Below are 12,341 nucleotides of genomic sequence, written 5' to 3' on the forward strand. Positions count from 1 at the left end.
GTCATTGCATTATTCCAGGTCAGAAGAGTCATAAAATGAACCATGCTTCCCTTTAAAGAAGGAATGTTAGTGCTGCTTAGTGACCTAATAACCATTAAGAGAGTGGGTGCCTAATAAATGTTTTTTTCCTTCTCCTCCCTGGCTTCTTTCTAACATTCCAGACTCACCAGTTTATTTGGTATATGATTTTCATATTGAATCATTTTTTTTCTGCATTAGTGTATAAAAAAGGGGGGGGGGGATTCCTAAGCAGCTTTATTCATAATAGTAAAAAACTGGAACAATGGAACAACCCATAAGTCCATCAACAGGAAGATGGATAAACAAGCTGTGATGTATTCATACAATGGAATACTACTCACACTGGAACTGAGCATTGAACAGGTAGAGCCAAGGAAACAGTCTCAAATTCTCTTCCCTCATCAGGGAAAAGACACGCCTCAGTACCAGAGGACTATTTGGGGCTGGCAGGACCCCTGAGGCATGAGAGGATGGCAGTAGGGAGAGCCACACAGGAGATGACCCTCTAGGCACAGGTGCAGACACCTCCCATTTGGGCCTGCCCTCCCAGGTCAGAACAGGGACCAGACAAGTAGCTAAGAGAGTGTAATCAGAGTCACCCGTTCCAACCCCCACCCAGCATGTACCCAGTGGGAGAATACAAGAGATGTTCTTCAGAAGCAGACCTTCGTGTAATTAAAACAATCTCTGCCCTGGCCAGTTTGGCTCAGCAGTTAGAGCATCAGCTCACAGAACAATGAGTCGCGGGTTCGATTCCGGTCAAGGGCACGTACCTCAGCTGCAGTTCGTCCTGGGCCCTGGTGGGGTTCTGCAGGAGGCAACCCGTCAATGTGGCTCTATCACATCAATGTTTCTCTCTGTCTCTCTCTCTCTCCCTCCCTCCCTCCCACTCTATCTGATGATAAGTAGAAAAATATCCTCGGGTGAGGAATAAAAACAAAAAACCATTTCTGCCATGTGTGGACATAGATTCTGAAGATCTCTAAAATTCTTGGCCTCTTTCCCATTTGATTATGTGGCCCTGAGGCTTCCTGACCACAGGATCTTGTTCTCCATTAACAGCAGTGCTGTCTCTGCTGCCGTTTCAGGAAGCCAGCAGAGCCTGCATGCCGTTCAGCGCAGGATTTCACAGTCTTGGCACTATTGCCATTTGGGGCCAGATATTCCCATTGCAGGGGTGGGAGGCTGTCCTGTGCATTGTAGAGCGTTTAGTAGAATCCCTGTCTATTCCCACTAGATGCCATTAGCATTACCACCCCCAGTCATGACAATCAAAAATGTCTCTGGACATTGGTGGGGCAAAATCGTCCCAGTTGAGAACCAGTGGTTTAGCTTAGTTTTGGTGTTCACCAAGCAAAAGCCCTCGCCTGTTTCCCTTGCATATCTTCTGCTGTGGAGCTTTAAAATAAATAAACTCCTGTCCCCCCGGCCAGTGTGTTTCAGTTGATTGAGCACCATCCTGTGCGCCGTGAGGTCATGGGTTCTATTCCTGATCAGGGCACATGCCCAGGTCGTGGGTTTGGGCTCCGTCAGGATGGGTGCGGGAGGCAGCGGATTGATGTTTCTCTCTCATATTGATGTTTCTCTCTCCCTCTCCCTTCCTCCCTCTCTAAAAAAATCAATAAAAAGCATGTTTAAAGTAAGTAAATAAACAAAATACACTCCTATAAGTAATCGAGCGAATCCCTTCAACTAGAAACGTTCATGTGTATCTTCCACTTTGCAGGCAGCACAATGTGTCTTTTCTAAACTGTTCTTCAGACGAACCCTGGAAAAGGTGGGGCATCAATGGTCCGGTTTTACTCCAAAGGAAATGAGATTCTAGGAGGTTGTGTGACTTCCCTGGGGCCACTCTGTGGGAGCTGGAACTAGACTCCAAGCCTCCGACCACTGACCAGCCTTTGACTCCCCCAGGAGAGCAGGGTGCATCTTTATTGGGGAAACGGACAAACTCTCAAAAGCAGGAACCCCAGTTGTGACTCCAAGCTGCTGTCATGAAGCAGGGAGTGTCTGGGTGGGAACCGGGCCAGAGAAATGGTGACATGCCCCTCCCCTCGCAAGCCTGGAGGCGAGGCCTTGTCGGCCAGCCCCTGTGTGCTACAGGTCGCCGAACCTGCTCTTCTGTTTGCCGGGCATGAGCAGAGGGTGGAAGAAACCCCTCTGCTAATAAGCTAGAGTCCAAAAGGCTTTCAGGCCACTGGTGTCTCTCTGACTTTCCACCTGTCCAGTTTTACTTAGTAAAGAACATGCATGCTGGGGTCACGCTTAAAAGCTTCTTCCAAATGTATCAGCTGCTATTTTGAGACCCTACCTGCCCACACTTACGTGAACATATCAGTCATCACCATTGGTCAAATGAGATTTCTAAAGTGTTAGTCAATGCCTGAGAACATTTCTGCAAGAGAAGTTATAAAGCAAATATATGAAATAAGGCTAAGCTTTAAATCTTTTCTTCTCTACCTTTTCCCTCCCAGGGTTCCCCAAATATATATGACCATGAAGTAACTATAGAAGCTGATGCCTTTTTGCCTGTGGATGAAACCCTAATTCCAACAGGTTGGTGAATTTTAACTTTTTATAGGAATGTAGAGCTGGGGTGTGATTTGAGAAACATCGAAACTTCATTGACCTACATTTATTTTCCCTGTTGGCCCACCAAAATGTCATTTATTTCGCTTAAGGTTGGGCGACCATTTAGACACCCAAACCAGGACCCTTTTGAGAGCGAAAGGGGTTGCTGTACTAATTGAGCCAGGGTAACAGGCATAAACTGGGACAGTCCCAAATACACGGGGTCCTCCGGACGTCCTAGCCCTGCCTTAGGTTCCAGAAGTTCTTCACTAAAATGTAAATCTGTTACTTGTTAGCATCTTAGCAGAGATCAGTTTACCTGGACAGTACCTCACAAGCGCAGGGCCCTGATAGAACACCACGTGACCTTTAAAGAAGAGGGCAGTTAGGGTGAGTTATGCCCTGAGCAGGACAAATGCAGATAAGTCACCTCTGGGACACAGGTGGGGAGTGGGAGGGACGGGGAGTGCAGAGTATCGGAAGGGGAGGGGAGGTGCCGCCCAAATCAAACGTCATGGGGGTAAGTGTATGTGTGTGCATCTCCTTGGTTAACTGGATTAAGATTATCTGGGTTATTATTATTTGGGATCAAAAGTACCTTGACAAATCCATAGAGATAGAAAGTAGATTAGTGAGTTGCCAGGGGCCAGGGCAGAGGGACATGGGGAATGACATTAGGTATGAAATTTCTTTTGTTTTTTTTCTTTATTGATTTTAGAGAGAGAAGGAGAGGGAGAGAAACATTGATGAGAGAGAACATCGATTGCCCACCTCCTGCATGCCCCCCACTGGGGATTTGGCCCACAACCTGGGCATGTGCCCTGACCGGGAATCGAACTGGCAACCTCCAGGTACATGGGTCGATGTTCAGTGGGTGGGCTGGGCATCTTTTTTTTTTTTTTTAATTAGATTTTATTTTTATTGTTGACATCATTACAGATGTCCCTCATTTGAAATTTCTTTTTGAGGTGATAAAAATATTGTGGAATAGGTAGTGCTGATGGTTATACCACCTTATAAATATACTAAACACCACTGAATGGTGCAGTTTGAATTTGATAATATGTGAATTATATATCAATTTGAAAAAAGAAAGAAAGAATGAACCTTGGTTCATGTGTTATCTCCAGGTCTGAGTGTCGTTTTGTAGTAGATCGTGCGTGTACCTCTTTTGCCTCCGGGGGATGGATGGATGGCTAGATGACTGGCAGGGGGCTAGGGTTTGCGGCAGCTTATGGAAATTAACTTAATTACCCCTAAGCAGTAGATAAATATTCTTATTGCGATTTTTATTAAAGTGAGTGTAGAAGGCATGGTCTCAGTAAATAAACAAAAGCAGAGAATGAAAGGGGAGAACAGAAATCCAGAAAGACACAAACACTTCCTGCATGAGATCCTCTTCTCCTGGGAGTGTTACCGTTGTAACTAGCTAACTAATGCTAAAATGGGGAAGAGCAAAGGGGAGGCCTGACATAAACATGGTCATCTGGGCAGCTTCTCCAGGAAGCTGTTACTTTATACTCCCCAGGGAACTATCGGCCCATTTCCTACAGATCACTGGGGGAAGGGGATCCTACAAAGGGGGAAATGGATGCATGCAGTGACCTAGAGAAGGTGCTTACTTGTCCGTCTAACCTGGGAAAAAGATAATTGGCCAGAGGGGTGGAGCCAATACAAACCCATGAAAATTTGGGAATACATAATCCACAGACAAAAGAACTCTCTTGTCCCTCTTGCTTTGCTCCTACTTCCTTGCACTCACCTGTGCTTCCTCCATAGCATGTGACCCTAGGAGCCGCATGGCCCAGGGCCATGTGGACCCCACAAGCAATGGAGTGCAGCTGGGAACACAAGCTAAGCTAGCTGGACTGGACTGTGCTTTAATGTGGAAGGGAGGCTCTGGGCAGTGGTTTTAATCAGAGCTCTGCTGAAGATAAAATAAAAAATAAAAAAAAAAAGATGAAATGGGACTTTTTCCTTGGTGGGATGGAAGGAGATGGGACCTTGGAAAATCAGGGGTTTGATTCCATAGAAATAAAGCTTTCCATGATACCTCATCCTCCATGGGGGCCTCAGGGAATTCTTACTCCAGTGGCACCCTAAAAAACCCACCTCCACTGGCAACTGGTGGGGACATGGCTGACATCCTACCCATAACACAAAGAATGATTGCCCTCATGTGGCCCCTTGGCTGACCTAGGTCCCCTGCCTGTGTCTGACAGCGACTTCTCGGAAGTATAACCTCAAGGCTCTTCTCTCAGATTGCTTCCGTCCTGCGTTCCGTTCTCTCGGGCATCTCTGCAGGGCTGCTGCCCTTGATAAGCCCATCTGGTGGCAGCTACGCGTAGGTCAGGAAGGCCTTTCCCTTCTGCTCCCACCTCCCGTAAGGGTGCTATTACCTCACTTGTCACCTCGATTCCAATAAAGAGCTTAGAATGACAGCATATGAGCAGTTACAAGTAAAAGGCACCATCCTATCCAAGAAAACAAGGTTTACATCACCAGTAATAAGACATTTCACATGATGCACTGAAAAAGCACATCACGTGTGTGGTCTTGTGTCAAAAATGCATAACCTCAATCTATCTAGAAGGAAGCTGAGGGACCCAGCTGAGGGACAGTCTACAGAATAATTTACCGGTACTCTGCAATAATATCAAGAAAGTCAAAGAAAGACTGAAGAATGGTCACAGAGGAGACTTAGGAGACATGACAGCAAAATGCAACGTGGGATCCTAGATTGGATCACAAGGCAGAAAAATGGCAATAGTGGGAATTCTGGGGAAATGCTAGTAAAGTCTATAATTTAGTTAATAGTATTGTTTCCATATTAAATTTCTTAGTTGTGATCATTGTACCACAGTCATGTAAGATATTAACATTAGAGAAAGGTGGGTGAAGCATACACAAAGATATACTATTTTTGCAACTAAAATTATATCAAAAATTTTTTTAAAAGTCCAGGCCTGGCGGGTGTGGCTCAGTGGTTGAGCATCGACCCATGCACCAAGAGGCTGCCGGTTGATTCCCAGGCAGGGCACATGCCCAGGTTGTGGGCGCAATCTCCACTGGGGGGCATGCAGGAGGCAGCCAGTGAATGTTCTCTTTTATCGATGTTTCTCTCTCTCTCTCCCTCTCCCTCTCCCTCTCCCTCTCCCTCTCTAACATCAATAAAAGGGGGGAAACAAAGCACAGGGCAGTAAGCAAGACATTACTTTAAGTTGACTAGGCACCTGCCTTACTTTAGGTAAGGGCTTTTGTTCTATTTTGGCCTCTTTAAAACAATGGGGTTGTGTTTATGGCTGGTAGATCAAAATGTTTAGGAGGGAAAAGGTAAGAATGTGAGCCTGCACACTAAACAGCAACTTCAGCTAACAGCAGGAATTAGCAACTCCCACAAATACAGTGACTATGAAACTAATGAGAATAAGAATGAGAAATCAAGATAAATGGATTCAAATTTTTAGCATCACAGTGTTGAAAGTTTTCCTGGCTCCTGGTTTGGGTTTAACAGCTTTTATATTTGTCTCGGTGACATGTGCCATCTTTGATATTGACATGGCTAAATAGGTGAGCGTGAGTAAGCTGGCTCATCCTGACCTCGGTGCAGAATCGATGCATTTGACTTCTGTGTTGTGAACTGCAAGGAAGAAATCATGCTGGCGGCTGTTTTGTGACTGATAAGGAAGAAAATGAACTAAGTAGCTTATAAGTGGAGGTGATGAACTAAGTGCATATTTTTTTGTGTATTTATAAAATCTTATGCTTTCCTGTTCACTTTTGATCAGACAGAAATCACACAAAAAATGCATGTTCATGCTGTGTAAAAATGATTTGTTATGACTGTAAGATATAACTGTGGCAAAGCACAGTGGAGCATCACATGCAATCGAACAGGTACATAAAATCATTGCTGCACTGTAAGCTGTTGTAGGATCAAATTCTATACTCCACTAGCTTTGAACACCTATGAAGTGAATAGGATGTAAGAGCTCCGGACTGTGGGAGACAGGAGCCCCAATTCTGGTCTTGGTTTTGCTGGTAACTAGCTAGGGGAGCCTGTAGTGTATATATAATACTTAAACCTAACATCTCTACACTCTCATTTTCTTTTCTGCAAATACCAGTGACGTTGAACTCAATCCAATTAAAAAAATTTTTTAATTGATTTTAGAGAAGGGAGAGGGAGAGAAATAGAAATACGGAAGTGAGAGAGAAACATCTAGGCCTCCTGCACGCCCCCTACTGGGGCTCAAGCCCACAACCGTGGCATGTACCCTAACCTGGAAGCAAACTGGAGACCTCTTGGTGCATGAGTTGCCGTTCACCCAACTGAGCCACACCAGCCAGGCAAACTCAATCCAATTTTATGGACCAGTAAATTTTCTTTAAAAAACAATTTGGGAGACTTATCTGGCTGGGGTTGTCCAACTTTTCATTTTGCCAAGTTAGAAAGCTATCATATATATAGGACTATTAAAACTAATTGGAATGTACGTATGTCATATTTCAATACATTATTTGAAAACTAACTGGGATAATAATGAAGAACAGAGATAAGACCACAGTTATTTTTTTTTAATTCCAAACTGCCATTTATAATCATTATTTTTTCATAAAAGAAAGAATATTTTAATACCATAAAAGTGGGTTAAGTGTAATCTCAGACTAAAGAACAGTCCTTTAAATTGAATTCATGTTGTTTTTTTAGAGAAATGTGATGGATTAGCCAAATATATCTCCATTTTCTGTGGACCCGTGAACATTTTATCATAGACATGATTGTGAACAAATACTTTGTAAGATCACTTGTAGCTCTTACATTCTGTGAGTCTACGAGACTCAGTAGAACATTTCACTGCTATTTCCACCACCCTTCAAATCCATTAAAACTCTCTCCTGAAGGTCACTAAGCAGAGGTTGGCAGTGAACTTTGGTCTCCTGCATATGAGTGGCTTTTAGTCCCATAAGGCAGTTACTTTGCTCGCCATCCCCATCCTCTGCTTTCTACTCCAAATCCTTGTTTATGTGTTTATTTGTTTTTAAAATCTGTCTTGCTAAGGTCATACAAATCGTCATTATTTTTACTTGGAGCTCCTAGAGAGAAAAGTTTCTTATCATCGTTGTACCGAAAAAGAAACCAAGAACTCCTTAGCTTGACGCAGGTCACAAGAGCGGAGAGCAACCGAGCATGTCTGAATGAGTGACTCCTGCAGGCGCACGCGGTGGGTTTGGAGGGCGCTCAGGGCCACGTCCTAACCCGGAGGCCTTTTGTCAGATCATTCCTTGAATTCTGTGTGTGTTTGTCACAAATGCTTAATCTGACCATTGCAATTTCTTAGCTTCATTTGGTCTACTTCCTATGGACTTTCAGCCAAATCTAGGCTTACTTCTGAGCTTGTGATACAAAGATATTCAATAGCCCCAGGCCCCTGCCTTCTGTGGCTATTAATTTACACTTATATTTGTTCTTCAACTCCTTCTCTCTGCTTGCCCTTCACAAAACTGTAACCTGAGTAGTTCTTGAGGAAAATGCTGACGCAGATCTAAATTTTGGGGGTGTTTTTCACCTTGGTTTCAGACACTTGGTAAACAATTTTTTAGGTGATGGGAAAACCCATTGTCAGGAGAGAGTAGCACCCCTTATTTTACAGTAACTTCAGTCTGCGGTTGTGGAAAGGGACCTTCCCCAGTGTTTGGGGGAGAGTGAAGTCCTGGCCTCCATTTTGTTTGTCACCCACTTATTGATTGGATGTCATCATGGAGACAGGAAGGGGATGCGCTGGCGGACAGTTCCAGGGGCCAAAGCAAGACTGGATGAACCCTCTCATCTTAAACTTACAGCCCCATTGGGACCTTGGGCACCTGCTTTGCTCTTGCCTTTTTCCTGTTGGCAGTTTTGAGGGGCATATAAAATACGGGAGACAACAGCCTGTATGACATGGCTTCTTCTGTTGTCCCCTTTCTCTGCTCTTCTAATTATTAAAAAAGATTGCCCTTCTCCATCCCCAAGCCCTGTGGAATGCCTCAGTCAGTGTCAGCGTATCAGATGCCTTCAAAGGGGCCCATTCAAGTAATTTAAAATCACCCTCATTTTCCCCACCAGAAACGTCTGCCATTCTGTCAGCCCTGCAGGCGTCCTGACACAGGTGAACTGTATGCCCTGTGTTTTGTTAGGCTGGAAGACTCCAGCATCTTTGCCTTTCTTCTGGAAAAGAAAAAAAAAAAAAAAAAGGAAGAAATATAGTTTGAGTAAAAGAGTAGAATCCATCAGCTATCTTCTGAAGCTACTGGTCTGGATGAAATTCCGGCACCTTGGAGTCGGCAGCAGCGTTTTGAGCCCAAGGTCCTTGCACACAGGGGCGTCTGGCCTGTGCCACGGCTGCACCAACAGAAGGGCCTCTGCTGGGCCGAGAGCTCATTTCACCCGCAAACCAGGAGCGAAGTTTGCAGCTGAGCTGTCAGGCTGGGTTTGCATGTCAGCAGCTAATTTACCTTTGCTTCTTTCAAGCAATTTTTTTTCCTTGCTTAAAAAAATTGCAGACTATTAAGCATTTGCTACTACATAGGATGGGCACGCACTCTGTTCTCGGGCATCTTCAGTCCTTGTGTGTGTGTTATTGTCCTCAGGGCTGCCCCTAGAGTTTCCTAAGAGGTAGGATTCCTGGAAGCCACTTACCAGGAAGGACAGGTACGTAAGGCATGTCCACAGAGAGACAGCGCGCTCTAGGGCCAGATCTCTGTGCTGCATAGCTTCGGGATCTGAGTCTGGTGTCCTGCCTGTGGCAACAAGGGGGACCTGGTCCCTGGTGCCCTGCTCAGGTACTGAGCCAGCTAAATGTGGGCAGGTGAGAAAATGCAATCCTGTTTCTCCAGGGATGAATTCACTCCCAGGGTGGTAAACATTACATTTCACCCTTTCTCCTTACACAACTGTGAGACTTAGAGGCGGTCTCGGCAGCCTGCCCAGTCAGACATTTAATGATGTTGACAACATGGTGTGGAACTGAGCCTGCATCTTAAAGACATTTTACAGAATGCAGCTTTTTTTTTTTTTTTTTTTTAATTTTGCAGCTCTTTATTTGCAGAGAAGGAATTAATAAAAAAAAAAAAAAAAATGAATGCTTTGACTAGGTCCTTTGCCTCTCAAAGCAACATTAGAAAAATCCCATCTTATTATTGTTTTTCTTGAGAAAAGACACCTTTTATTTTTACACAAATTAACCCAACCCACTCTTTCGCCCAGCCCATCTGTGCTCACTTGCTATTCTTGCTGCTCTGTTTTTGAAAGCTCGTTTTTAAAATTACATCAAAGCAACCCATTTTGACAAAATTAGAATTCTGGTAGGAAAGGCTTATAGGCTGTAGGGAGAGACCCAGCAAGATCGGTGTATTTACTTCAGCCTCTCTGGGTTCAGCGTACAATTCAGTCAATTTTATAATGACTTCCCCAGGGCCGATGTGAGTCTCTACCCTGGAGAAATAAGAAAATTCCACAGGAGTCTCCTGGTTCAAAGATGGCACAAATGAAGGCTGTTTTGATCTACATGTTTTAATCTTTCTGCAGTTCTTCCAGAAAATTTCTTTAGACTTCATGTAATTCTAAAATATTGGATACATTTGTTTCAGCCTCTATCAGTATGCTTCCTCTTTCCTTTTCCATCGCACCCCTCCCCACTCAGTACTGGTCGTCATCAGGTCCTGCTGATTTTTAACTCCTAAGTATTTCTCGGATCTGCTTCCTCAATGTGTATTATTGATTATATGGCTCCATCTTCAGCATCACTGTCCCGGTTCAGGTTCTTCTGGTCTAGATTAGCGCCTGGCTTCTATTATGAGCTTCATAAATTGGGATTAGTGAATGAACAAATGAATCTGAACTATAGCTCTCTATTTTATTTGGGGGGGGGGGGTCTCTTCAGCACTATCTTCCATCCAGTTATTAAAGTTATTTATCTAAAATGCAAATCTCACTTTGCTACTCCATCTTAAAAAAATGCTTAGATCGCCCTGGCCGGTTTGGCTCAGCGGTTAGAGTGTCGGCCTGCGGTCCTGAGAGACCCGGGTTCGGTTCCCACTAAGGGCATGTACCTCGGTTGCAGTTTGTCCCCGGCCCTGGTCAGTTGTGCGGGTGGCAGCCACTCGATGTGTCCCTTTCACATCGATGTTTCTCTCTTTCTCTCTGTTCCTCTCTCTCCCTCCCACTCTACCTGAACAAAAAATGGAAGGGTGTCCTCCGGTGAGGATAAAAAAAAAAAAAAAAAAAAAAATGCTTAGATTGCTCCCAGGTCAGATACAAGCTGCCCCTAGACCCATCTCCCACTGTGCCTCCCTCACACCCCACCCTGATTCCGTACCCTCCTCCCACACACAGGGACCACCCAGTACCCCCTTCTTGGATGCATAAATCCCCTACTCTTTCTTTCTTTTTTAATCCTCACCCAAAGATATGTTTATACTGATTTTAGAGAGAAAGAGGGAGAGAGAGAAACATCAATGTGAGAAACATCGATCAGTTGCCTCCCATACCCGCCCTGACCAGGGATCAAACCTGCAGCCGTTTGGTGTGCGGGACAATGCTCCAACCAGCTGAGCCACCCAGCTAGAGCTAACCCCCTGCTCTTTCTTCAGGTTCATACTTTCTCCTTAGAACACTTTCCCCCACTTCCTGGGCTCAGTGGGTCCTTTGTTGCTGGGGTTCTGCAATGACAAGCGGTTTAGATCTAGCTCACCTTGTGCCAGCGCCCCCTTGTCTTCCCTCCACAGTCTGCCTCGGATGTTCTCCCAGGATTTCATTACAGAGCCAAAGCAGGGAGCCAGCAGGGAGCCTCAGGCCAGGTCTCTTTGGCCTGAAGCTAGAAAACCAATCTACGCTAAACCCCAAATGAAACCAAGTAATAGTCAGTCTGTACAGTCTACTCTTTCCTTCCCCTCACAGTCAGTCTCTCTCCACTCTTCTTCCTTCTTTACATGTTTTCAACGTAATGCACACATGAAAGCAGTACCGGGGGACAACGGGGGTTCAGGAAACCTGGGTGCCCCAGGCCTCAGTTCTGCTTCCCGCCAGCTACGCCCTTCGGACTTCATCGCCTCTTCCGTGGAATCGCTGTAGATGACGGTTACATGAGTCGGATTCTGAGGTTCCGTCAATTTCTAACACTGATTCAAAGACCACACAACCTCTAACCCCGGTCTTCTCAACAACTAGGGTCTGTACTTGTGTGTCTGGGAAGATGAAAGAACTTCAAGGGATTCGTGAGCCCCGAAATTCTGTGTAAAACCTGTATGAGTCATCCAAGTCATCCAAGTCAAGTCATCCAAGTCCACAGAGGGGTTTTCTTTTTTCCTCCCTCAAGGTAGTGATCGTTTATGGTTGTCCTGCTATGTGTTATTGTACATAAATGTCATCATTGTTTTTGAGAATAACGATAGTTTGCTTTCCTTTTTGTGATCTTCAGGGTGGTATTTAGGTGTTGTTAATCACCATTCGATTTTCCGAAGGGGGCGGGAAGGCGAGCTAGACGGGGAAGGTGGTGCACCGAGAACAGTAACTCCCAGGCTCCACCCGGAGGAGCAGCCGCGGCCAGGACTCTGGGTTGGAGGGCCGGCGTTTCTGTTTCTGCTTGATCAGATGAGTGAAGTTGCACCAGCCCTGGTGCGGACAGGATTCCAGGCCTGGCCATCAGTCTGCCGGGTGTAGGAGTAGGCAGTGCGCAGGGACTCGGTGTAGGTGGAGGGCCAGGGCGTGG

The 12,341-nt window shown here is 45.2% G+C and overlaps 1 protein-coding gene across 1 annotated transcript in view; it reads left to right on the forward strand.

The window, feature by feature from the left end:
* The window catches only part of GALM (galactose mutarotase), a 67,634-nt gene that overhangs the window by 16,089 nt on the left and 39,204 nt on the right, over positions 1-12,341 (forward strand). Inside the window, exon 4 of the mRNA XM_036263486.1 lies at positions 2,496-2,577. Within this exon, the coding sequence (XP_036119379.1) occupies positions 2,496-2,577 (82 nt within the window). The remainder of the gene's footprint in view (positions 1-2,495; positions 2,578-12,341) is intronic.

Source organism: Molossus molossus, unplaced genomic scaffold (genome assembly GCF_014108415.1).
Source record: "Molossus molossus isolate mMolMol1 unplaced genomic scaffold, mMolMol1.p scaffold_m16_p_15, whole genome shotgun sequence".
NCBI classification, from domain to species: Eukaryota; Metazoa; Chordata; class Mammalia; order Chiroptera; family Molossidae; genus Molossus; species Molossus molossus.